At 48.9% G+C, this 27,885-nt stretch overlaps 1 protein-coding gene across 1 annotated transcript in view; it reads right to left on the reverse strand.

Annotated features, from left to right (window-relative positions):
* The window catches only part of ULK2 (unc-51 like autophagy activating kinase 2), a 480,539-nt gene that overhangs the window by 171,996 nt on the left and 280,658 nt on the right, over positions 1 to 27,885 (reverse strand). The window contains exons 12-14 of the mRNA XM_086948387.1: positions 25,808 to 25,942; positions 3,767 to 3,906; positions 2,134 to 2,217 (exon numbers count right to left, since the gene is read on the reverse strand). Of these exons, the coding sequence (XP_086804513.1) occupies positions 2,134 to 2,217; positions 3,767 to 3,906; positions 25,808 to 25,942 (359 nt within the window). The remainder of the gene's footprint in view (positions 1 to 2,133; positions 2,218 to 3,766; positions 3,907 to 25,807; positions 25,943 to 27,885) is intronic.

The following is a 27,885-nucleotide window of genomic DNA, read 5'->3' on the forward strand; positions in this document are numbered from 1 at the left end:
CAATTAGCCCTTGAAGATTTAGAAAGAAGTGTTTCTTTATCTGTGCACGAGGTGCAGGGGTAAGAACCTCTGAGCGGAATAAGCCTGTAAGGCTTGGGCAAGGGGCAGGAGGCAAACTAAACGTTAATTGGAGTATGTGGTGGGTGTTAAATCGCCAAGTGTAAATTGTTGGGAGCATCCATCTGTGATGGATTCAGAAAATGGCCTTACGTGTACACAATGTGTTGCTAGGGGTGTGGGAGATGAAAGAGGGATTTAAAAAGGTTTATTATGTGCATATAGAATTCATGGACATTCATGGTAGTTGTTGGCTAAGTAGGGGTTATGAGTCCCACAAAAGGCACTGGATTGCACTGTGTTACGTTTGGGTATTTGCTTGACATGATGCAGACAACCTGGCATCATTGCTTCAAAAAATGCTATAACGCTAAGCAGGTGTAAGGAATGGGTGGTAGGAGTAGAAGTGTGGTTATGCGGATGTCGTTAGAAATGATAGGGCTTCAATTTAGGTATGACAAATCTTCCCGTCTGCCACTCACTATGGTTTCTCCTCTGTAGAGTATTCTCCAGCGCCAGGAAGCCTGCAAGGTATCAGTTGCGCTTTATAAATACTCAAAATAAAATAAAAAAATAACAATAGGAAGACGAGATGGGCCTGTACTCAATTTTCTGCTTTCAATGTATGCATGGTCAAGGCTGTATCTTATGGTAATTTAACAACTGCATTTCTCAATGGCATCAGAGTCACAGCAGCTAGTGAGCAGCCTTCCATGGTACTTCAGTTGAGAATACAAACTCATTAAGAACGGTAATACAATGTCCTTGCAAACAGTTTATGGTGTATGCTACATGTACAGTGCTGTGATTCTTCTTATACCATCACTGAAAGTGGAGAAATGAGGCCGATTCCAAAATGCACATTCGCTGGTTGAGGTCGATAAGACAATTGGCATCTACCTTTTGATTCACTGCTCCTTGTATCCACGCCTTCTAGGGTACTGGGCATAGTGCTCCATATATCCACACCTTCTAGGGTAGTGGGCACAGTGGTAAGAGGCAAAAGCTTGGCGATCTAACTCAAGGCAAAGGAGAAAAGTACACCCTTGCCATGAATCTATGTTCAAATCAGAACTATTCAGGTCTAACTGGTACTTCCATCTTAGAGAAAGGATTCAAGTAGAAGCGCAGAAAAAACACAGAAATGAATTAAAGAAAACTGCTATTGGCGTTACTGGTAAGCATCTTTGATGAATTTGGTAACAATATGAGTCGCGGTTGGTTGCTTAGGTTATATATGAAATGATGTACTAGGTGTTTTACATGAGCTGTCACATTCCTCTTGAAAATGTTCCTATGGATTGAATTAACTTGGTAACATTATGACTCTTCCCTGATTGTCTATGCTGAATATATACAAAAATATGTATAAGGTTCTTGCACATGAGTCACCTAACTTCTCGTAAAAAAAATTCTTATGGATTGAAATATTACATTTAGTTGTAGTCAGTCTCCCGGTCCATGCAAAAGTTTCAGCAGGTTAAAATTATGTGAAATATGACAAATAAATCAGAGAAAATATATTGTTGCAATGTAAATATTTGTATATATGGTTACCTTTTGTGACATATTTTGGTAATATGATTTGCTCTTTCAATAATTTCTCGCCAGTGTTTGTTTGAGCACTGGTTTTAAAATGCAAATATTGTGTGTTGTCAGTACTTATTTTAATGCATATATTATGTACTTATTTGTAGCCCTGAAGAAGACCTTCTGGGTCGAAACGCGTTGGCAATGGTTGTCTTTAAGTAGATTTTTTCAATAAAGAAACCAAGAAATAAGAACCTGCTGAAGTCATGTGCCTCTTCTTACGCTGCTTATATATGCAAATTACACTAATTTCTTAAATTATTGGAGTGCTGATAGGCTGTTTTTGTTGTCAAATCAGAATTATATCACCTGGCATGGGCCCATTGAGAATGTAATAAACAATAATGGTGCAAAGACGATGTGAATGGGAATAAAGTACAGGGACTGTCCAGGCATACGGTCTGCGTCTGTCAAATGGTCTTAAGATGCTTCACAAAGTAAAGAGGCAATTTATATCGACATAAACCCCAAAGAAAAAGAACATACCCCCGGAAGAGTTTCGGCTTCGTGACTCGTGGCCTTGCGGGTTCCCACAGCAGCAGTGTCCGAGCTGCTCAGGTATCGTGCCCACTGCAGTAAGGAGATGATGCAAGTGTGGTAGATTAATGCCACTTAGATTACAAAAAGGAAACAACAAAAACTTTTTCAAAATGTGGAGCGCACTGCTTTGCAGCGCATAGCACAACTAAGTGCCTGGGTTCTCTACAACTTTAGAATGATAAAGCATGACCCTCCGCAAACCAAAAGAGCACTGATAAGGGGAAAGGAGAGAGAGAAAGAAGGCGAGGCAGTGTACTCAAAGGACCCAGGCGGGACAAGATGACTCAACAATGAGCTCTGCTTAGATGCTGTGATTACTTTCGGAAGGCTTACAGCACACAGTGTGCACCTATTGGGGTAAATGTGCCTCACCCTGGGATTACTGGTCTGCCTGCTTACACTGACCCTTTGGTCACAATCTCTGCCTAACAACATGGTGCAGATAATCTGCTCAGCTGTGGGCAGTAACTTCTGTGGAAACACTGAGGGATGAACTAATAATGCAATAGTTTGCTTATTTCATCAGTGTCTTGTGATGGGCTAAAATCTGTGCTTCTGCGCTTTTAGGTAGTAACAGGACCAATGGACTCCGCTTCAGAAAGCAGGTGTTCTTAGTAAGAGATTGCAAACTCACAGCTTCTGCGCGAGGCTAGTATCTGGGCTAAATCTCCAAGTAAACAGCATGTAGGATGGCAAGATATAATAAATTATAAGGCTGACAATCAAAACCATTTACTACCGAAGCAACTGATAATAAACAAATGAAAAAGACCACAGTAAACATTACCCAAAATCAACATAGGAGGTATGAAACAGCGAGGTAAGTGTACAAGACAAGACGTAGAAGTGATCTAATTTCTACAACATGCATAAAAAGTAAGCCTGGGCGTAGTTCGCGAAGTGCAAAGAAAACTCCGCTGTGTTACACAGAGCTCTGCGAGCGGCGGAGTGCGGTAGATAAAATGCTGTTCGCAGTGATTTTCAGTGCCGGGTGTTTGTCCGCACTGTGCAATCTTCGCAAACGGCACCATGCACAGGGTCAGGTTGCACCGCTTCCTTTCTGCCACTCGAGTAGATATTTTTACTCGAGGGGCAGCTTTCTCTCTGCGAACAGATGGTTTCTCAACACAAGCGGTCAAAAGCATACATGCCCACTCACAATGAGAAATCCGGCTGCCCGCGTAGAGAAATCTCGCCGGGATGTTGATTTTCCAAGCTCGTGTTTGCCAACTTGACGATCGCGAACAAGGAAATATCTCGCTAGGAGTGGATTTTGCTCGCTCGCGCTCGCCAACTTAATGTTGAAGAGCGCGAGCGAGGAAACAAACCTCTGTGAGCTTTGTGAAATGCAGAGTGCGGAAAACTCTTCAAACTCAGCGAGCGGAGTTCACTGCCCAGGGTTAATAAAAACCACCAATATAAAAAAGATTCAACTAAAAGGCCAAAGTGCCATGGGGCTGCTAGCTACCACAATCTATATTTTCTCCACCACTGCGGTGGCTACTTGATGTCAGGCTTTATGATCTGAAGATGTGACAGGCTATAAAGCTTAAAGCTCCTGAGGGAATGGCTGCATTACCCAGTGGTGACGGGGAGTAAGGCCTCGATGATCCTGTAGATAACCTACGAGTCACGATATTGTCCGATGGGGATGGAGAACAAGAGCCAGACTTCGCAAAACCCATGGGGCTGGTGTTGGATCTTCTTACCACGCCAGATCTGAAAAGAACAAAACATAGTGAGCTTCAATGTGCTGAGAGGATGGCAAGGCTTGGATAGTGCTGCTTTCAGTGTCATCGAACTGGATGCGATGACGGAAGGGTCTAAGCATTTAACAGTTGACCAATCACTCAAGCTCATGGGAGAAACAATGCTTATTGTCTAAAATTTTAAGTATTGGTGCCCTAAGTGCTGCCCAGATATCCACAGCCGGATCTATTAAATCTCAGTGCACAGAATAGCCATGCTTCATAGTCTGGAACCCACCTCATTCCTCTTTAATCCACTATCAGACACCCTCTACCACTGCTCTTGCAGGTTCTGGTTTATCCTCTTGGCGACTGATATTCTGTTTTTCACCTACTCCTTCTTTCTCCTTTGTGTCTTTTCTCCATCTCTTGCTCTTGGGAAATAATAAGTGCTGGTCCCCAAAAATTTATGTCAGTGGCCCACACCGGTGACCACAAGCTCACATTAAGCACAACACAGCACATTTTTAATCGATAAACACATGCTGAATGCTACCTGCAAGCGAGAGCAACACTAGCAGCAGGTCCGGCTGTAGATGTAAGACGTAGCAAGACAGACTGGTCTCAGTGGCAATAGGAAGGAAAACGTGAAATTAGGTGCTGGAGTTTTCTGGCCTAACTATTAATTCAAAGCGTTATTTCATTTCTGGTCATACAGTGTCATTATAGAAAACTGCCAAAAATGTCTAACCTTGTTATTTAAAAGTGAAATAGAAAGTTAAGTTAAAAGCAAAGGACAGAAACCAAGATGAAGTTTGATGAAATGCGACCCAATGCTTCAAATTCCAGAGTAAACCTTTGTTACAATGCCGACGTGGAGTAGGAGGGACTAAGAATTCAACGAGATCACTATTTGATTAAACCTTCGAGGGCATCAAACGTTTCCACATTTCCTAGGGGCAACTGAAATCATCAAATGAATAACGTGTGGTACAGTTTATCGCAGGGCCACCGTGAAGGCTTTCCGCTGTTCTTTTTCTACTGCCCTCGCCTGCAACTCTTGTGAAACTCCTTCCGCCACCTAGCTTCATCAGCCAGGAGAACTTCTTGTTCTAGTTGGAGGGAGGAAAACCCCATTCTACTTGTATCACCCACCCCCCTCAAGTTTGCATCTGGTTGTCTAGCTTAGGCGTCCGCTTACAATTACTTTGTGTGTGTTGATGTTTTTACCACTCACCTCAACAGTACTCGTTTGATCAAGAGCAGAAACATGAAATGCTGAGGCCTCCCCCTCCAAATTGGGATTCCGACCCTTTGCCCTACAACTACTGCGCTCTCTGCAGCAGGCACACTGCCCAACACAGCTACCCTAGCAGCACCTAATCAATGAATGCTGCACTAACAGCATTACCTGGCACAGCTCCCACAACCGTGGGTGGTACTCCTCCAGCGGCCACTGCCCAGCAGCCATCTCTGTAATTCGACAATAAAAACGAATGGAGCAGAATGGAAACGCAAGGACTTCACCTCGGGGTTTCTTACCTGCTCCGTGGGTTTTATTGCTAGTAGAACATAAACTGGTGTTCTCAAGTGTGTTAATGGGCATGGTATTACCAAATGACCTGGGCATTAGCAGGCCCTCGGCGCGGATACAGCCAGAGAGCTCTTGTATGTGAACGAGAAGCTAGTAGGTTTGGGAGGTTCTCGATGGAGCAATAAATGATCCAATTGAGGTCCTTCTCTGCATGTTCCAGTTCTGCTGGTTGTGAAACTCTTCTCTATGGCCTCAGGCCTGCGCTACACCCATGCTACCAACAGTCAATGAGCCTACGTGCACTAAGCTGTGCCACAAGTATGATTCCAGGGAACTATGGATAGTGGGTCCACAAGCGAGACTGGTTGATCAATCAATCAATCAATCAATCAGAGTACTTGTAAAGCGCGCTACTTACCCGTGAGGGTCTCAAGGCGCTATGGGGAGGGGAGGTGCTGCTACTGCTCGAAGAGCCAGGTCTTGAAGAGTCTTCTGAAGGCGAATAGGTCTTGGGTCTGCCGTAGGTGGGTAGGGAGGGTCTAATGTTATATATGATATAACTTCTCTCTCAGGTTACTGAACCCCATCCTTGTAGCCGCAACATAATCTGATGTGCTCTCTATATTCTGGTAGTGTCTATGCTTTAAGTCCATTACTGTGAGTTACACACAATATTTTGTTCTGGATGACCATGCTTTCTTGCTATTGGTCTGGATTTCGCTGCTTCTGTTGTTCTGGTACCCACATGTTCTGGGCGTCTCCGTGTTCTGTCACACTTTCCAGCTGTTGTACTGGGTGCTCCAGTCCCACATGTTCTGGACGTCCCTGTGTTCTGTCACACTTTCCAGCTGTTTTACTGGGTGCCCCAGTCCCACAAGTTCTGGACGTCCCTGTGTTCTGTCACACTTAACAGCTATTGTACGGTGTGCCCCAGTCCCACATGTTCTGGGCATCTCCATGTTCTGTCACACTTTCCAGCTGTTGTACTGGGTGCCCCAGTCCCAAATATTCTGATTTTCTGTGTATCTCGGGGTTCTGTCACACTTTCCAGCTGTTGTACTGGGTGCCCCCGTCCCACATGTTCTGCGCATCTCCATCTTCTGTCACACTTTCCAGCTGTTGTACTGGGTGCTCCAGTCCCACATATTCTGATTTTCTGGTTGTCTCCATGTCTGTCACACTTTCCAGCTGTTGTACTGGGTGCTCCAGTCCCACATGTTCTGATTTTCTGGGTATCTCCGTGTTCTGTCACAATTTCCAGCTGTTGCACTGGGTGCCCCTGTAGGAAGGTGGATATCTGACTATGGTTGCCCTCAACTTTTTGCCTGGTGTTTTGCTGGTTTTTCGACTTAGTTGACCTGGGACCCTGCTAGTCAGGACCCCAGGCCCACTGCTCCCTCTGTAAAATGGATTCCATGTACCTTAGGTACATATCTAATTGGATACTGAGTCACCTTATCAGTCCCTGTACAGTGTACCTTAGGTACCCAGGGCATAGGTGCACCCAGGGCCTACCAGGGCTGCAGCATGTATTATGCCACCCCTGGCTGGCCATCCAAATCTGACAACTGGCTGCACGACAGCTGGGGCAAGGTGGTGTAAACACCCTTTGCTTTAGATATAGTGTTCCTATATCTAACCCTAAAATGGACACATATATTCATATCAGTCACTCCTATGGCAGGCCTTATCAATCCTGAAGGCTGAGTGCTTGGAATTATGTGAGATGGTGCTCTGGCATGAGCTGAGCCCGTTTGCAGCTTGCGGAACCAAGTCCTAATAGCTGTTCCATGATAACGCTATACCATATACTCTTAAGTGCATTATGAACCTCGCGGTCAAATGCTAACTTTGGCATAGCATTATCAAAACATGTCGAGTAAGGTGTCATACGAATTGGAATACTAACCCCTCGCCAATTCTGGCGACGGGGTTAGCCTTCCACCCTTCTAGAGGGACACGACATGTATGTAACTGTGAACCCCGGTTAAAGTTAACTCGAGCCTCAGCATCACAAAATGGATGCTGCCACCACAGACACAAGTCTGACCACCTGCTGCTGGGAGTCCTTCCAGCGAGGGAGGTTTAGACAAAGGGTTTCCTGCCTTGGGAGGTGCTAGCACCACCCCAGACAGAATTTTGTGTATTAGGTAGGACAGGGATCAAAGGAATGAGACATGCCTGGGGCACACAAGGTGCCCTGGGCATACACCGGTCAGAACCAGTTCCTGCGGCACTCCTACCCCAGAGCTGGCGCAAGACCGGACAAAGGAAAGGGGGTGTAACCACCCCCCTTCCTGGTCCCACCCAGAGGAGGGACCTAGTCGTAGTGCAACCCCCTTTAGCCGGCTAAAGGTAGGAGCTGGTCCCATTCCAAATCAGATTATCCTGAACAACTTCCCAAGAAGAAACTCTGGACTTCGACGTTCTGCTCCACAGAAGACTGAAGATATCTCCCTTGTGGGCAAGGAGTGTCCACCCTGCTCCAGCAGGCACCATCAGCGTACAGCGGCTTCCCTTTGTCGTCTTCCTGCAAGGATCCAGACTTCAGAGCCCGACGAGACACGGATTCCCAGACCTCTCTGACCTCTACCCACATCTGCAGCACAGCTGAGACCCGTGGGTGCGATGAGACACGTGGGACCGGCCATCTTGGAAGAAGCAGCACTTCGCTCCAGCACGACTTCAGAGGCATCCTTGTCCAAGTGCTTTGGGGACTGAGCCCTCGCAGGCGGTCGCTCCCTCCACGCTGCTCTGCCGCTCGCCTGCCTGCCTGCTGACTCAGCTGCTGCCTGGCCGCTCCCTGATTGCTGAGACCTCCGCTCACCTCCTCTACGCTGCTGCCCTCCGCATCTTCCTCGGGCTCGCCTTCTGCCCGCAGCCTGCCGCCTCTGCCCCCGCTCCTCACAGGCCCCGCTGCCCCGGTCACCTCCGTGCTTCCCGCCGCCGCTGACCCGTAGCTCCGCCTCCCCTCCTCTCCCATTGGTCCTCCCGCCTCCCGCCTCCCGGCTGACCCTCCCTCCCGGCTCCTACTTATGACGCCCCCTCAGCGACCGTGCAGCGGACGCGCGCAGCGGGAGCGCCGACTGAGCGCCGAAGGTGCGCCAAAGGTAAGCCCGTCCGCGCCCAGTGCCAGGACCCCTGGCCCCCGCAGACCCCAGCCCACCCGCCGGACCTACGACGCCACCGAACTCTCCGCACTCAACGCCGGAAGAATCCCGGGGTGCTACAGTGCCACCCCGAGACGCACCCACGGACCCTTCTGCTGCAACGCCTGCAAGTTCACCTGCAAACGGACCTGCACCACTCCAGCACTGCCCAAGACCTCGACGAGGAACAGCAGCAGCCACCTAAAGTGCATCCTGCTCAACACCCGCTCCATCCACAGACACGCCGTCGAGCTCTGGAACCTGCTCGATACTACGTCACCAGACGTCGCCTTCCTCACGGAAACCTGGATGAACGCCTCTTCAGCGCCCGACATCGCCATCGCCATCCCAGACGGATGCAAGATCATCCGAAAGGACCGCATCAACCACACCGGAGGAGGCATCGCCATCGTCCACAGGAACACCATCCGCATCACGACCAACACCGACGACACCCTCGCAACTGCCGAGCACCTGCACTTTCAGGTCCACATCAACCCCAAGACCACCCTCAGAGGCACCCTCATCTACAGACCCCCGGGACAACGCACACAATTCAGCGAAGACATCGCCGACTTCATCAGCCCGCACGCCCTCTGCTCCGCTGACTACATCCTCCTAGGGGACCTCAACTTCCACCTGGAGAACAACAACGACTGCAACACCACCACCCTGCTGGACAACCTCGCCAACCTGGGACTCAAGCAGCTGGTGACCACCCCCACCCACTACGCCGGACACACACTCGACCCCGTCTTCTCATCCAGCAAGGACATCGCCTTCAGCCACGCCACCGGACTCCACTGGACGGACCACAGCTGCGTCCACTTCAGCTTCGGAAGGACCACGATCCACCACAACCAGCAACAGGTTGCACGCAGGAGCTGGAACAAGATCACAGCCGACCAGCTCACGACCTCCCTGAACATGAACCCTCCCACCAGCACAACGAACCCTAGCCAGGCGGCCACCAACCTCACGAGGTGGATCAGCGACTGCGCAGACGAGCTCGCCCCCCTGAGGACCCCGCCTAGCAGATGCGGCAGCAAGAAAGCCCCATGGTTCACCGACGAACTCAAGAGCTCCAAGAAGAACTGTCGAGCCCTCGAGAGAACCTGGCGCAGAGACCCAACACCGGACAACATGACTGCCCTCAAGCTCGCCACCCGAAAACACCACCAACTCATCCACGCCACCAAGAAAACTGCATTCAAGGAACGACTGGACAACAACGCACACAACAGCAAGGAACTCTTCAACATCGTCAAAGAGCTCTCCAACCCCAACGCCGGAAACAACAACATCACCCCTTCGCAAGACCTCTGCAACTCCCTCGCCTCCTACTTCCACAACAAGATCGCGGACATACACAACAGCTTCAGCACTCAACCGACGAACGCCACGACCGAACGACCGAACCACCGCCCCCCACCACCATCCTCCACGCCTGGACTCCGATCAACACCGAAGACACCGTCCGCGCGATGAACTCCATCCACTCCGGATCTCCGACCGACCCCTGCCCTCACCACGTCTTCAACAAGGCCGACGCTGTCATCGCACCCCACCTGCGGGACATCATCAACACCTCCTTCGACACCGCCACCTTCCCGGAGAGCTGGAAGCACGCCGAACTCAGCGCCCTACTCAAGAAGCCATCGGCCGACCCGACCGACCTCAAGAACTATCGCCCCATCTCGCTGCTCCCGTTTCCTGCAAAAGTCATCGAGAAGACCGTCAACAAGCAGCTGGCCGCCTTCCTCGAGACGAACGGATCCCTCGACCCCTCGCAGTCTGGCTTCCGGGCCAACCACAGCACCGAGACCGCCCTGATCGCAGCCACCGATGACATCCGAGCGCTGCTCGACAACGGAGAAACAGCGGCCCTCATCCTCCTCGACCTCTCCGCGGCCTCCGACACTGTCTGCCACCGTACCCTAGTACAACGCCCCAGCAACGTCGGAGTCCGTCTCCCCCCGTTCAGATCTGAAGCCACCGAAGTCATCTGCGGCGTCCCTCAAGGCTCCTCGCTCAGTCCAACCCTCTTCAACGTCTACATGAGCCCCCTCGCAGACATCGCACGCCAGCACAACCTCAACATCATCCCCTACGCCGACACCCAGCTAATCCTCTCCCTCACCAACGACCCCGCCACCGCCACCGCCACCGCCAGAGCCAACCTTCACGAAGGGATGAAAGAGGTAGCCGAATGGATGAAGAACAGCCGCCTGAAACTGAACTCGGACAAGACGGAAGTCCTCATCCTGGGATCCTCACCCGCCGCTTGGGACGACTCCTGGTGGCCCCCCGCCCTAGCCAGCGCACCCAAACCAACAGACCACGCACGCAACCTGGGCTTCATCCTGGACTCCTCCCTCTCCATGACCAGACAAGTCAACGCCGTCTCCTCGTCGTGCTTCAACATCCTGCGCATGCTACGTAAGATCTTCCGGTGGATCCTTACCGAGACCAGGAAGACGGTCACCCAGGACCTCGTCACCAGCTGTCTGGACTACGGCAACTCCCTCTACGCTGGAACCACCACCAAACTCCAGAAGAGACTCCAGCGGATCCAGAACGCCTCAGCACGACTCATCCTGGACATCCCCCGTCGCAGCCACATCTCCGGACACCTGAGAGACCTGCACTGGCTCCCGGTCAACAAGAGAATCACCTTCCGTCTCCTCACCCACGCACACAAAGCCCTACACAACCAAGGCCCAGGATACCTCAACAGCCGCCTCAACTTCTACGCTCCAAAACGCCAGCTTCGATCGACCAGCCACGCCCTCGCCGCCGTCCCCCGCATCCGAAGAGCCACCACAGGGGGACGGTCCTTCTCCTACCTTGCCGCCAAGACATGGAACTCCCTCCCCACCCACCTCCGCCTGACCCAGGACCACCTCACCTTCAGGAAGCAACTCAAGACCTGGCTGTTCGAGCGGTAGCGGACCCCCCTCCCCCAGCGCCTTGAGACCCTCTGGGTGAGTAGCGCGCTATATAAATGCGATGATTGATTGATTGAGAAGCCACGACCCCGAGCAGCTCCTGCATCGAAGATCAGCCCTCCACGAGATCTGCATGGGGCCCTTCTGCCTGGTTGCTGCTCGACGCGTTGTCTGGTCACCTGCCGGCTGGCTGGTGACCTCCTAGACGACGAACTCCGACAACTTTGCTGCTGGTCTGGTTGCTCCAGACTGGCCCTTGCTCCCTTCCAAAAGAGGAGCACCCCGGACCCTCCTGGTCCACTCCAGACGCCGTTTCCACTCACCGCGTGGGTTGCCTTTGCCAAGGCCTGTTGAACCCGAATCCAGAGACGACACCGCCGACAGCGAGAGCCTGCGTGGGACAGCTCGTGCCTCCATACTGGTCGTTGAAGACACCACCTGGTCCACGTGGCTGCAGAGACAAGCGTCCACCTTCACCAGATCGTGACGACATCTGGTTCCACTCCAGTCACTGGCTAGTGACTTTGAACATTGTCCCCTCTGCTTTCAGGTTCTTCTCTTCACTGATCCACCCTTGGATCACACCGGACATCTTCCTCCTGACCGCCTGCAGCATCTTTTCCTCCAGGCTCCATTGACTTCAACGCGGGAACCCGACATGACTTGGCACCTATGCACCCGCAGCCTGTGGGTGAGGTAACACAAGCATTTCGGTGCTCAAGGGTAGCTTGACTCTCCTAGTGTCCAGTTCCACAGTCGTTTTAGTCCTATCTAGTCAGGGACGTCCGTACTCACCTTTTCTTTAAACGGTACTGTCCATAGACGATTGTACGCATCTCGCGTGTGAGTTCACACTCTGCACACGCGTTCCGTGGGCCTCCTATTACTTACCTCCAGTTAGTATAGTGTGGTCCCAACGATCCTACAGCCTCTGGACAGCTCCATTCCTTTGATTGACTTTCGCATTCCATTTATTTAGTATATGGTTTGTTGCACCCCTCAGGCGTTCTTGTAAATACTGTGCGAACTCGCATTTCCTTTCAAGTATTGTCATGTGCTTAGCCCTCTGACCTCAAAGAGTTCAGAGGTGTATGTTAGTTAATAAATATCTGTTTATTTTCATAACAACCTGTGTGGTGTCTTTTCACTTGGTATTCAAGGGGTTATATGTGGTAAAACAGCTGGCTTCACATGCCATTCAGAGTTTAGCCTAAAGACTGCTTTTGTCCACGCTACTAGGATAGCTGGTCTATAAGGTTGACGTACAACCAATCACCATAAGGGTTGTTTGGACTGATACAAGGTGATCACTAGAACTAGTGAGCATCATATATCAGACCAACTTCTCACATTGGTGTGCAGCGGTTGGGATTTGAGCTTGCTGTTTTTACCAAATATAATCTTGAGATATCATTTGAAAGATCACATAAGGTACCATAGGTACATATAACAAAGCTTAGAAATACTCTGAGTTCTACTGAACCAGCTGTTGTAGTAGAAAGGGAGTAGCACACCCTGACTACAACTCTTAGCAAGGGATCAGTAGGTAAACCCATAGTGTAGCTAAGTGCACCACTTACACCTCACTAGAAGCATGTCTTCCCATGGAGAGTCTGCAGAGACTCCCCTTGTGGTTGTTGCCCCTCCACAGGTCACTTCCAGATATGCAGTCCTTAGCTTCCAGGAGATGAGACAATTGTGTACCTCCAGGAAACTAAAACAGGGTTCTAACCCTCCCACTCCTTTTCTGATAGGTCTCTTATAGACATATGATGCCAGAAGGGCTTCTAACACAGGCCCCTCTAATCCAGATGGGAGCATGCCCCCCTTAGAGGGAACCCTTGGTGATCCTGACCTTAACCTCCTTGGAGCAGAAAGTGAAGAGGAGGATGAGGAAGAATTATCAGGGGACGAGGCAGACAAAGGTCCAGTAGTAGTCAGTAGGCTCACCAGGACCAACTTAAGCATCCATGAGAATGGGCATGGGGGACCCCCAGGACCACTCTCAGGCAGGCTTAACATTGGGAATAGACTAGTTAGGTCTCACTCCAGAGGCTCTAACAGATCTATTCATACCCATGTCTCTCAGGCATCTTCTCAGAGAGGGATGACATCCCCTCAGAGAAGAGAGCATGAAGCTAAGATGAGGGAAGTCAATCTGAAGATTGAGAGGAAGAACTTGCCCTTCCCAAAGAAAGACTTGCCTTTGCCAGAGAGCAGAAATTGAGTGGGGCAGACCCCACTGGTGGCAGCATTATCCCTAGAGATAAAGACAGGAGTTTTGATACTAGACACCTCTGTAAAATAGTGCCCCCCTTTAAACAAGGGGATGACATCCACAAATGGATGACTGCTTTGGAGAGGGCCTGCACTGTCCAGTGCATCCCCCAGAGTCAGTGGGCAGCTATACAGTGTCTCTCCTTTGAAGGTAAAGGTAGAGATAAGCTCCTCACTACTAGAGCTGAGGATGCTAACAATTACCAAGTCCTGAAATACACTGATTGATGGGTTTGGCTTAACAGCTGAGTAGTACAGGTTGCTGTTTAGAGACACCCAGAAAACTCAGTCTCAGGATTGGACTGACTTTGTTGATTGTGCCACTAAGGCTCTAGAAGGCTGGCTACGGGGGAGTAAGGTTACTGATTACACAGGATGGTAAAATCTAATTATGAGAGAGCAAGTCTTAAATAATTGTCAGAACCAGTTATTACACCAGCACCTGGTAGACTCTGATCTGACCTCTCCACAAGAATTGGGTAAGAGGGCAGACAAATGGGTCAGAACCAGGATTAGGCCTAAGAACCAGGGTGGTGACCAAAAGAAAGAATCAATCAAGCCTCAAGAGAAGGGTGGGAATAAATCTTCAGATCAAACCCCAGGGCCCCAAAAATCCTCAGAAGGGGGTGGGTGTCAGAATCCGTCCAATACCCAGAAGAAACTTTATTGCCATACCTGCAAACAGGTAGGCCATTGGAAAACTGACAGCAGTTGCCCAAGAGCCAACAACAATAAGGAGAGTATACCCCCAAGTAACACTTCTAAACCTCCTGTTACTACTAGTGGTAATACCCCAGGTGGTGGGAGTGCCCCCAAGAATTTGGGTGCATTTACTTTGGGAGTTCCTGGGGACTCTGGCCTAACCAGGTCCCCTGACTTAGATACTCTTGTCTGTGAGACTGGCATGGGGTTTGCCAACTTCACAGCTTGTCCCAACACTTTGGACAAGTACAGACAGGAGCCCCTCATCAATGGTATAAAAGTTGAGGCCTATAGAGATACAGGGGCTAGCATCACCATGGTGACTGAGAGCCTAGTCCCCTCAAGACAACTTTTACCTGGGGCCACATACCAGGTGACCAACATTGATGGAGTGCAGAGAGATCATTCCATAGCAGTGGTCAATCTCAGCTGGGGAGGTGTCACTGGCCCCAAGAGAGTGGCAGTGTCATCAAACTTGCCTGTAGATTGCCTACTGGGGAATGATTTAGAGATCTCAGCCTGGGCTGAGGTAGAGCAAGAAACCCATTTTAAAATGGTAAACCTCCATGGTAAGGTTAGTGGGGCAGTGATAGCCACAGCCCCAGTCCAAGATTTCCTCCCTGAACAGGTCAGGAGGGCTGTGCCAGTCACAGCCCAATCTCAGACAGATTCTTTCCCTGAACAGGTTGGCAAGGCTGTGATGGTAACAGCCCATACCCAAATGGAGTCCCTTCCTGAAAAGGTTGGTGGAGTTGTAATGGCCACAGCTCAAACTCAGACAGATAATAGTGTTGTGAAGCCTGAAACTATGGATCACTCCACTCAGACAGAGAGCATTGAGGAGGAAGAGAAATCTCCCTCCCACCAGACTTTAGGAAAGGATCAGCCTCCTAAGGGAACTGATCTGACCCCTTGTGAAAAAAACTGTCCCAGAGGTAGTCAGGCCTAGCCTGATGTCAGTGGACCCTTCCAAGGTGGGACCCAGTCTGGAGCAGGTAACCTGCCCCTCTCTACCCTATCTCAGTCAGCCCAGGGCTGTAGAGGTCAGGAAGGCCAGTGGTGAACCCCAAAGGGCCCCCTGTCCAAAAGAACTCCCCAATCAACAGATTAAGGGCACTGAAGCTAGTAGTCCTAGCCAAGTGAAAATAAAACAAACTCCTGAGGGATCCCCCTTAAAATTAGCTAGGGACCTCCCACAGATGGACACTGTTGGGCACAGCCAAACCTGGGACCTGAGGGCCCCAAACCTGACCTGTCCCTCCAGGAAGCCAAACAGAGGGACCCAGCCTCCAGCTTTAGGTAGCCAGAGGTTGACCCTGAGAGCATACAGCAACTCAGTCCTGGAGAGAAAGGCATATATGGTGGAAAGTGATTGGAGGAAGTTGAGCCCAACATTAGTGGAGTCTCACTTCAGTACTCCACCCCAACACCAGCCTTTTACTTTGCCAAAACACACCACAGGTAGAGATTCCCTATGGTGGAGACCCTCAGATACCCTTTGGGTGAGGGATTGCTTAGTGGACCATGAGATAGGGGGTAACCATGCCAGTGCATATACCACCTCATATGGCCACTCAGGCAATATAGGCTTACCTGGTCAAGGATAGCCTTATCTCCTTTCGTTGGGGGGGGGGGGAGGGGTTATGTAGGAAGGTAGATATCCGACTATGGTTGCCCCCAACTTTTTGCCTGGTGTTTTGCTGGTTTTTCGACTTAGTTGACCTGGGACCCTGCTATTCAGGACCCCAGGCCCACTGCTCCCTCTGTAAAATGGATTCCATGTACCTTAGGTACATATCTAATTGGATACTGAGTCACCTGATCAGTCCCTGTACAGTGTACCTTAGGTACCCAGGGCATAGGTGCACCCAGGGCCTACCAGGGGCTGCAGCATGTATTATGCCACCCCTGGCTGGCCATCCAAATCTGACAACTGGCTGCACGACAGCTGGGGCAAGGTGGTGTAAACACCCTTTGCTTTAGATATAGTGTTCCTATATCTAACCCTAAAATGGACACATATATTCCTATCAGTCACTCCTATGGCAGGCCTTATCAATCCTGAAGGCAGAGTGCTTGGAATTATGTGAGATGGTGCTCTGGCATGAGCTGAGCCCGTTTGCAGCTTGCGGAACCAAGTCCTAATAGCTGTTCCATGATAACGCTATACCATATACTCTTAAGTGCATTATGAACCTCGCGGTCAAATGCTAACTTTGGCATAGCATTATCAAAACATGTAGAGTAAGGTGTCATACGAATTGGAATACTAAACCCTCGCCAATTCTCGCGACGGGGTTAGCATTCCACCCTTCTAGAGGGACACGGCATGTATGTAACTGTGAACCCTGGTTAAAGTTAACTCGAGCCTCAGCATCACAAAATGGATGCTGCCACCACAGACACAAGTCTGATCTCCTGCTGCTGGGAGTCCTTCCAGCGAGGGAGGTTTAGACAAAGGGTTTCCTGCCTTGGGAGGTGCTAGCACCACCCCAGACAGGATTTTGTGTATTAGGTAGGACAGGGCTCAAAGGAATGAGACATGCCTGGGGCACACAAGGTGCCCTGTGCATACACCGGTCAGAACCAGTTCCTGGGGCACTCCAGCCCCAGACCTGGCGCAAGACCGGACAAAGGAAAGGGGGTGTAACCACCCCCCTTCCTTGTCCCACCCAGAGGAGGGACCTAGTCGTAGTGCAGCCCCCTTTAGCCGGATAAAGGTAGGAGCTGGTCCCATTCCAAATCAGATTATTCTGAACAACTTCCCAAGAAGAAACTCTGGACTTCGATGTTCTGCTCCACAGAAGACTGAAGATATCTCCCTTGTGGGCAAGGAGTGTCCACCCTGCTCCAGCAGGCACCATCAGCGTACAGCGGCTTCCCTTTGTCGTCTTCCTGCAAGGATCCAGACTTCAGAGCCTGACGAGACCCGGATTCCCAGACCTCTCCGACCTCTACCCACATCTGCAGCACAGCTGAGACCCGTGGGTGCGACGAGACACGTGGGACCGACCATCTTGGAAGAAGCAGCACTTCGCTCCAGCACGACTTCAGAGGCATCCTCGTCCAAGTGCTTTGGGGACTGAGAAGCCCCGACCCCGAGCAGCTCCTGCATCGAAGATCAGCCCTCCAGCATCCACAAGATCTGCGTGGGGCCCTTCTGCCTGGTTGTTGCTCGACGCGTTGTCTGGTCACTTGCCGGCTGGCTTGTGACCTCCTAGACGACAAACTCCGACAACTTTGCTGCTGGTCTGGTTGCTCCAGACTGGCCCTTGCTCCCTTCCAAAAGAGAAGCACCCCGGACCCTCCTGGTCCACTCCAGACGCCGTTTCCACTCACCGCGTGGGTTGCCTTTGCCAAGGCCTTTTGAACCCGAATCCGGAGACGACACCGCCGACAGCGAGAGCCTGCGTGGGCCAGCTTGTGCCTCCATCCTGGTCGTCGAAGACACCACCTGGTCCACGTGGCTGCAGAGACAAGCGTCCACCTTCACCTGATCGCGACGACGACATCTGGTTCCACTCCAGTCACTGGCTAGTGACTTTGAACATTGTCCCCTCTGCTTTCAGGTTCTTCTCTTCACTGATCCACCCTTGGATCACACCGGACATCTTCGTCCTGACCACCTGCAGCATCTTTTCCTCCAGGCTCCATAGACTTCAACGCCGGAACCCGACACGTCTTGGCACCTATGCACCCGCAGCCTGTGGGTGAGGTAACACGAGCATTTCGGTGCTCAAGGGTAGCTGGACTCTCCTAGTGTCCAGTTCCACAGTCGTTTTAGTCCTATCTAGTCAGCCACGTCCGTACTCACCTTTTCTTTAAACGGTACTGTCCATAGACGATTGTACGCATCTCGCGTGTGAGTTCACACTCTGCACACGCGTTCCGTGGGCCTCCTATTACTTACCTCCAGTTAGTATAGTGTGGTCCCAACGAACCTACAGCCTCTGGACAGCTCCATTCCTTTGATTGACTTTCTCATTCCATTTATTTGGTATATGGTTTGTTGCGCCCCTCAGGCGTTCTTGTAAATACTGTGCGAACTCGTATTTCCTTTCAAGTATTGTCATGTGCTTAGCCCTCTGACCTCATAAAGAGTTCAGAGGTGTATGTTAGTTAATAAATATCTGTTTATTTTCATAACAACCTGTGTGGCGTCTTTTCACTTGGTATTCAAGGGGTTATATGTGGTTAAACAGCTGGCTTCACATGCCATTCAGAGTTTAGCCTAAAGACTGCTTTTGTCCACGCTACTAGGATAGCTTGTCTATAAGGTTGACTTACAACTAATCACCATAAGGGTTGTTTGGACTGATACAAGGTGATCACTAGAACTAGTGAGCATCATATATCAGGCCAACTTCTCACAGCCCCAGTCCCACATGTTCTGATTTTCTGGGTGTCTCCATGTTCTGTTACAATTTCCAGCTGCTTTACTGGGTGCCCCAGTCCCACATGTTCTGGGCGTCTCCGTGTTCCGTCACACTTTCCAGCTGTTGTACTGGGTGCCCTAGTCCCACATGTTCTGGGCATCTCCATGTTCTGTCACACTTTCCAACTATTGTACGGTGTGCCCCAGTCCCACATGTTCTAGCAATCTTCATGTTCTGTCACACTTTCCAACTGTTGTACTGGGTGCTCTAGTCCCACATGTTCTGATTTTCCGGGCGTCTCCATGTCCTGTCACACTTTCCAGCTGTTGTACTGGGTGCCCCAGTCCCTCATGTTCTGGGCATCTCGATGTTCTGTCACACTGTCCAGCGGTTGTACTGGGTGCAGTGCATCTCGATGTTCTGTCACACTTTCCAGCTGTTGTACTGGGTACCCAGTCCCACATGTTCTGGGCATCTTTATGTTCTGTCTAACTTTCCAGCTGTTGTACTGGGTGCTCCAGTCCCACGTTCTGATTTTCAGGGTGTCTCAGTGTTCTGTAACTTTTTCCAGCTGTTGTACTGGGTGCTCCAGTCCCATATGTTCTGATTTTCTGGGCGTCTCCATGTTCTGTCACACTTTCCAGCTGTTTTACTGGGTGCCCCAGTCCCACGTGTTCTGGGCGTCTCCGTGTTCCATCACATTTTCCATTTGTTGTACTGGGTGCTCAAGTCCCACATTTTCTGATGTTCTGGACGTCTCTGTGTTCTGTCACACTTTCCAGCTGTTGTACTGGGTGCTCCAGTCCCACATTTTCTGATTTTCTGGGTGTCTCCATGTTCTGTCACACTTTCCAGCTGTTGTACTGTGTGCCCCAGTCCCACATGTTCTGGGCATCTCTGTGTTCTGTCACTTTTTCCAGCTGTTGTACTGGGTGCTCCAGTCCCATATGTTCTGATTTTCTGGGCGTCTCCATGTTCTGTCACACTTTCCAGCTATTGTACTGGGTGCCCCAGTCCCACATGTCCAGGGCGTCTCTATGTTCGGTCACACTTTCCAGCTGTTGTACTGGGTGCTCCAGTCCCACATTTTCTGATTTTCTGGGTGTCTCCATGTTCTGTCACACTTTCCAGCTGTTGTACTGGGTGCTCTAGTCCCACATGTTATGATTTTCTGGGCGTCTCCGTGTTCTGTCACACTTTCCAGCTGTTGTACTGGGTGCCCCAGTCCCACATGTTCTGGGCGTCTCTATGTTCGGTCACACTTTCCAGCTGTTGTACTGGGTGCTCTAGTCCCACATGTTATGATTTTCTGGGCGTCTCCATGTTCTGTCACACTTTCCAGCTGTTTTACTGGGTGCCCCAGTCCCACATGTTCTGGGCGTCTCCGTGTTCCGTCACACTTTCCAGTTGTTGTACTGGGTGCTCAAGTCCCACATTTTCTGATGTTCTGGACGTTTCTGTGTTCTGTCACACTTTCCAGCTGTTGTACTGGGTGCTCCAGTCGCACATTTTCTGATTTTCTGGGTGTCTCCATGTTCTATCACACTTTCCAGCTGTTGTACTGGGTGCCCCAGTCCCACATGTTCTGGGCGTCTCTATGTTCGGTCACACTTTCCAGCTGTTGTACTGGGTGCTCTAGTCCGACATGTTATGATTTTCTGGGCGTCTCCATGTTCTGTCACACTTTCCAGCTGTTTTACTGGGTGCCCCAGTCCCACATGTTCTGGGCGTCTCCGTGTTCCGTCACACTTTCCAGTTGTTGTACTGGGTGCTCAAGTCCCACATTTTCTGATGTTCTGGACGTTTCTGTGTTCTGTCACACTTTCCAGCTGTTGTACTGGGTGCTCCAGTCCCACATGTTATGATTTTCTGGGCGTCTCCATGTTCTATCACACTTTCCAGCTGTTTTACTGGGTGCCCCAGTCCCACATGTTCTGGGCGTCTCTGTGTTCCGTCACACTTTCCAGTTGTTGTACTGGGTGCTCAAGTCCCACATTTTCTGATGTTCTGGACGTTTGTGTTCTGTCACACTTTCCAGCTGTTGTACTGGGTGCTCCAGTCCCACATGTTCTGGGCGTCTCTATGTTCGGTCACACTTTCCAGCTGTTGTACTGGGTGCTCTAGTCCCACATGTTATGATTATCTGGGCGCCTCCATGTTCTGTCACACTTTCCAGCTGTTTTACTGTGTGCCCCAGTCCCACATGTTCTGGGCGTCTCCGTGTTCCGTCACACTTTCCAGTTGTTGTACTGGGTGCTCAAGTCCCACATTTTCTGATGTTCTGGACGTTTCTGTGTTCTGTCACACTTTCCAGCTGTTGTACTGGGTGCTCCAGTCCCACATGTTCTGGGCGTTTCCGTGTTCCGTCACACTTTCCAGTTGTTGTACTGGGTGCTCAAGTCCCACATTTTCTGATGTTCTGGACGTTTCTGTGTTCTGTCACACTTTCCAGCTGTTGTACTGGGTGCTCCAGTCCCACATGTTCTGGGCGTCTCCGTGTTCCGTCACACTTTCCAGCTGTTGTACTGGGTGCTCCAGTCCCACATTTTCTGATTTTTTTTTAGGTGTCTCCGTGTTCTATCACAGTTTCCAACTGTTGTACTGGGTGCCCCAGTCCCACATGGTCTGTAAATTAACAGTCACTCTTGACAAATTTCAGCATGAACACTTTCGCTCGAGCTCTTCTCTCTCTATGGAAACTACCCTTCTCTCCACACCTTTCCAAGACATCTGATCTGTGGCTCATATTTTGAGCCTTTTTTGGATGAACGAAAGGAGCCTAAAAATGAACAACTGGTGGGAGCGATAGAGCCTGTTAAGTGTTGATTACAAATAACTATGGAATACAACTGGTTTGTGTCCTCTGCATTTTTGTTTTCAATGACATTGTCACTCACTGTACAACACAGGCCCGTCCGCTCCCAGAACACTATCATGACTCTAAGGATAGAAACATTTTGTAAAGTAATATGTAGCGGTACAGCGGCATAAACTTTCAAATAAATAGATTGCAGTTTGCCCAGTCTCTGACTAATGAAATCTACCGACCCCTTAAATGAAACATACTGTCAGATTGGTACGAACCTGAGAGTTAAAGCAAATTTGTGCCCACAAAAATAAATCAAATGGTTGGTTGCAGGGGCTGTAATTTAATTCGATTTACCAACCAGAGACAAGTCAAACTTTGAGCAGAAAAGTGCAGGATCTTTGCAAAAGGTCGAGCCCTGCAAGACCCGTTTCATGCCAGTGACCACTGGACAAGTTCAACAGGCTCTGTACATGCTATGCCATCCTGGTGCAAACCATGCGTGCCAAGCAGATACCCCATGCCAATGTCATATTCCTTTGATAGTCGGTCCTCTTGTTCAACAGGTCACCTGTCAGAGAGAGAAGCTCAAGAAAAGTCGATGCATTTTATGAGTCTCAGTTTGCAAGGTACTGTGCTATTGTTTCATCTAAGTAACCATTTACGTTTCCAGAATTGATATACTTTGGATCGATTTCAAAATAGTATCTTTGTTACATTACTGTTTGTAAGCATCATGTTTACAGTCTGCGCATCATGAGTGTAGACAGCTTACGGCTGCACTACCAATGTTGGGCAGTGGTACAGCACCTATACAAAATGCCAAGGTATCTTTTTCTCAGCACAGCGCAATTTGGACCGTGCTGGTTAATAGGACAATTTGACACATTCCACAATTCACTCTTCCGTACTTGTCATGTTATAAATGGTAAAGAAGTAGTGGGGATATTAGAAAAATGGTTGCACTCAGACCTACAGTAATTTGTGTTGCCATTGTTTTAAGCTGTTATATTATCTTTATGTGCTTATTTTTAAATCGCTCTATCTGAATTCAAGAAATGTACTAGAACCCATCAAATATATTGCCGCATAACTAACGTGTAGAAACGAAGGCCCCAAGAAAGGAATGGACAAGCTACGAGCTTCCCTAAAGTGGTGCTAGTCGGGTCGAAGCCGGATCTGCAGCGCCTAGATGTATAGATTGTATTAGCTGCAGACAGTTCTCAAAGCCTTGGCAGGGTTCAGTGATTAGCTCCATGGGCTAGAGGGGCTGAAAGCCGGAGAAGTGGAGGGAGGGAGGGAAAGTTTGAGAGATGGAGATCCAGACAGAAAGAGTCTAGGGTGACAATAACGGTAAGAGAGGGACAAGGTAGATACGAGGAATGAGAAAACCATGTGCGGGAGAGCGAAGAAGTGTTACAGGAAATGTTATTTAGGTGGGAGAAATTACTTTGGAATACAGGAAGATGTTTCTGTTAAAGATGGGGATGCTGTGGTGGAGTTATAGTGAAGCATTTCCTATTGTTATTCCAAGAGGTTTCTGATACTATTTCCTCCAAATTGGCGTTCTTTGAATGACAGATTAAAATCTGCAGAACGTCTTCAGGGATAGCTTTGCAAAAGAGGTATCTTCCAGGACCCACGATTCAATGACGCCGTCATCTCATACAAGGGAAACGTCGGTTTTACCAAAGAATTTTTCACAAATAGTCTTCACAACAATCGCTATACATACTCAACATTGTATAGCAGATCCCTAATACCCCCCAGAGGACATACCCTCTCCGTTGAACAGTACGGTTCTAGAAAAACGTTCTCGATACAAAGGGATTGGAGGTCCAGAATGTTTACTGGAATCACAATCCCAACAAAATACGTTTCAGTGTCTAATTATGGAAACCTGTAAGTTCCTGTACCCAGGAAAGTTCTCTGAGGACAGCTGTCATTCAACACAGGCTGATAGTTTATCCACATTTAAAGCAGGTGACACGGAGAGCCCACATTGTCTCAGGTAGACAATGCAGTTGGCATCATGCTTCCACTCCAAAGGAGTCTAGGATGGTGATACTGTAGAGACTAAAGCCATCAAAGTATACTTTAAAGGTTACGTAGTGATATGAAGGCACAGCTCCATTGCCTTGTAGGACTCTTGGGTTCCTAGGGAAAGGTGATCTTTTTTAAAGGCACCATCTTGAGCTGTTACTATTAACAACATAAAATTAAAGAATCGTCTTTGGCATTCGGCTAGAGCTAGTCTTCTTGATCATTGGCTCAGCAGTCTTCACCAGGGACACAAAATAGAAGCCTGGCTTGATAGTACGGCAAGGAAGCCCAATTATTTTATTTGAGGAGTCAAACCACTTTAACTTGTTTCTTAACATGTAGCGTTCTTTTTTTAACTTGATCGTTTTATATAGCTCTCAAGCTGCAGCTGGCTGCTTCAGAGTGCGTAAAGAGAGGTTACACAGGAGTGGGTGATTATGTCGATACGCTAGAGCATTTGCAAGAGGCGCTGTCTTAGGAGGTATTCTATAGGAATCCTATAGAGAAGAACCATTACCATGTAGGGATCTGCTTAGAAAATGTTTTGATGATGCCTGGGGGGTGTAAGCCGTGTTTTTGCAAGGCGAATGGTATTCCACCATCCACTGGGTAATGTTTAGGGCACCTGATCAAGCAAAACGTTAAGCACCTGGACCGGTATGCAGACCCTTTGCTTGATCTGAAGCTAATGAATACTCTTCAATGGGGTGAGATAACATGCAATCTATTTCAATGGATAAAATAAGGTGCGTCACCTGATTTTAAACACATGAAATCACGAACATCATCTTGGCGGGTAGTCTCCCACACATTTCGCTTTACCATCTCAACGGGAGATGACATGAGCGAAGACGAGCACTACCTGCTGCAAAAGGAGCAGCAGAGACATACTTTCAAACATGCCACATAGGCACATGCCAATCTCCTAGTAGAAGAAAGAGGTTACCAGACAAATGTTTCTCTATCAACTGAAAAATTCTGTAGCTGGACCGCTAAAAATTTAACAAAGTTTAAAAACTTTTTTTTTTAAATGCTGAACTACACATTTCTGTATCCAAACATTCGATAGAAAATAATAGCAAGCTTGTGTATCTATAACAAATAGAAACTTTCTCTAGACTAAAACCTACCACATTATGATATAACATTCCATAAAAAGATCATACCAATCTGTAACACACCAAGCTCTATGGAGCACAACATTCTTATCATCTCACGAAAACTACCATAACCTAACATGCATAAAGTAAACTACCACAAAATACCATGTTATGTCATAACACTATCATGTGAAATAAAAAACCTGTATTCTGTTATGTACCACACTATAAACTACTATACTATGACGCACCATGCTATAACGCACCACATTGTAAAACAAAACACCATCACAAACATATTGTCTTATTACATACATTGCATAACATTCTGCCAAATGTCATAACACACTGTAGCTAACACCCCCTAACACAATATAACACGTATAACCGAACATACCATAGCATATCTTATTAGAAAATATCACAGCATCCACTTATAACACATCCCACACCAGGCAGCATATGCCCTGTGTGGAATGGTATGTGATATTAAACGATCACACAGTAGGGGCCAACAAAAACGTACCATATCATTATTCACAACATACCATAACAATACACTTGCCAAGCTATGTTTAGTTAAGGACTTTTATACAGTATTGCATAGTGTCTTGTAGCTACTAGCACGCATACTAGAAGATTCAATACTGGACTCCATTGCACTTTCAACAACCAAAACATCAAAATTATAATATGCCATATTAAAAGTTTAAAACCATTGCGCGTACGTGATGACAGCAAATAAAAAGTGCCTTTGGATGTCAGCATCTCACAGCCAGCAGGCTAAAAATGTTTCCCTAACCGAGTCAGGGCATAGCTGCCCACAGTGCCCTGGCACCGAGAGTCTTGGGAACCAAACGCACTCGCATGATGGTAATATTTCACTATCAATGAATGGACTGGAGCCCACAACAACCTTGCTACGCTCCGGACGTCAGTCGAAACCACAGTCAGGCACGGTGCGTCGCACATACAGGCCAGGGGCTCCCCTTCCTACCTGGGGGATCCGTGCGGGTTGGACACCGGGCTGGTGGACGTCAGGTTCTGCTCCAGACGCTGGTAATTCCGCAGCTGCGTGGGGACCGGGATGGGCGCCGTCTCACTGCGTGGAGACACCGCCGGCTGGCTGGGCCTGGAGTGAAAGAGCATTAAAAGAGGCAGTGAGCAGCGGCTGCGGGGCCGCTCGACCGTCTGAACCATGGCGGCAGCAAAAGAACAACCTCAGAACCAATGTCGCTATAGCAGCGATGGCAAAATACGGAGAATCGGTCGCTCTTGGATTAACTCGATGTTATTAAAGGCAAGTCTAGAACAGAATGAACTGGCTGCCAGTCCCGAGGCTCCAGCTGTGAGAGCCGAGCAGAGACTTAGCACACACCCTCCAAGACCGCACTGAACTCGGCATACGAGCCCGCAATCTGCTCTTTTCCCGGGTCAGAACCCCGTGTGCCCTGCATGCCAAACACAAGATTTCATTCCAGGAAAAATCCGCAAGTAAAGACCAGAAAACAGGGCAGGTCAACTACTGTGTTCTCAGAAAGTCACAGAGGCATGGAAAAAATAAATACTCGCCAAGATTTACTGAGCAATTTAAAAAAAAAATGAAAACACGTTATGCAAGTCTACAGTTACAACAACAACAAAAAAAGACTTCCCCCTGAACAATGAGGTCACCGCGAGATAATGGTTAACTTTCCAGAGAATGTACAGGTGCTCGGAGTGAGTTCAGGTGTCCCTTTATGTACAGATAGGTGTTCAGAATGTTTTGATAGGACATTTGTAAACTCAGCCGAGTCTGGGTAAGTGAGCTGAGGTCCACAGAAGGTGGCAGAATCGTGCTCTGTGAATATACAGACCCACAATCTTTGTTACACCAAGCTTTCATTGCGGCATAATAATACGGCTCCTAACGAGCCTATGTATTTAGACATTTTCTGTATTTTTTAAATATATTTCCCCAAAATTCCAAACAAGTTTAACACATTAACTTCATCCCTGATGTGAAGTGGCTTGATCAGCGTGGCTCGAGGGTCTACTGGCTGAAAAGCCAAGCCATGGACTGCTGCAGCTCACTTGCCTTGACTGGCCACATTGGCTATTTAAAGTTTTTACCTTTATCTAGTGCTCTGTGCATGAACAGAAGAAGTTACAAATATTAACAGCATAAACCTTGATGCCACAGAACACATCTAACACAAGGTTGACTCTATTTTCTGTAAAAGTTGGAAAACCTGACTGGTTTTCCAACTTTTACAGAAAATGGAGTACAGTGTTAATCTTAGCTAACAGAAGCCAGCTCCAGGGACGTGAGCTGTTAGCTGTTCTAGCCCATTTTTTTACTATTGGCAGAGCACAGAAAGTGTAGCTGGAGCTCTTTTCCAAACACGGGAGACAGGCAATCTAGGCACTGGGGAAAGCTACAGATCTGCACCGTGCTCCATTGGCTGGGTTGTAGCTACAGCAGCCTTCGCTTCCACAAAGCACAGGAGCGGGGAGAAGACAGGTGGCGATCAGAGGAGGTGGTGGGAGGTGTATCTACAGTTACAAGCCATTTTACCCCACAAAGTAATTGATTTGGTTAGCACAGGGGTTACTAGGTGGGATAGAAACGCAAATCATGATGTTGCATGAGAGGACGCTGCATGGTAAACTTAATGTACAAGTTACTTACTTTCTGTAACGATGTATCTGGTAGAGATGATTCTAGCCGCAGATTCCTTATCTTAGAATTATCCCCAGGCGTGAGACTGGACCTGGAATTTTTTTTTGTTGTCACAGCAGCTCTGCGCACCGGGGGCGGTACCACGTGATTCCATCCAGCAGTCGTCCGCGGGAGTGACGTCAGCGAGGTCACATAAGCCCTACCCCGGCACGTGGACATCCGTTTTCTTCGGAGAACTTTTCCGCGCCACAACGCGGAGCCATCACAAACCAAAAATGATGAGAATATGGGAACAGTGTGCGAAATAACAGATAAACTGAAAGGAAAGAAGCGAATGGAGGGGAACAGCCCCATTCTGGGAAGTGCCAGGCACTGTGGCACCGAAAGTCATAGAAGGGAAGAGCAGAATAAAG

The sequence above is a fragment of the Lissotriton vulgaris genome, unplaced genomic scaffold (genome assembly GCF_964263255.1).
Source record: "Lissotriton vulgaris unplaced genomic scaffold, aLisVul1.2 SCAFFOLD_740, whole genome shotgun sequence".
Classification (NCBI taxonomy): Eukaryota; Metazoa; Chordata; class Amphibia; order Caudata; family Salamandridae; genus Lissotriton; species Lissotriton vulgaris.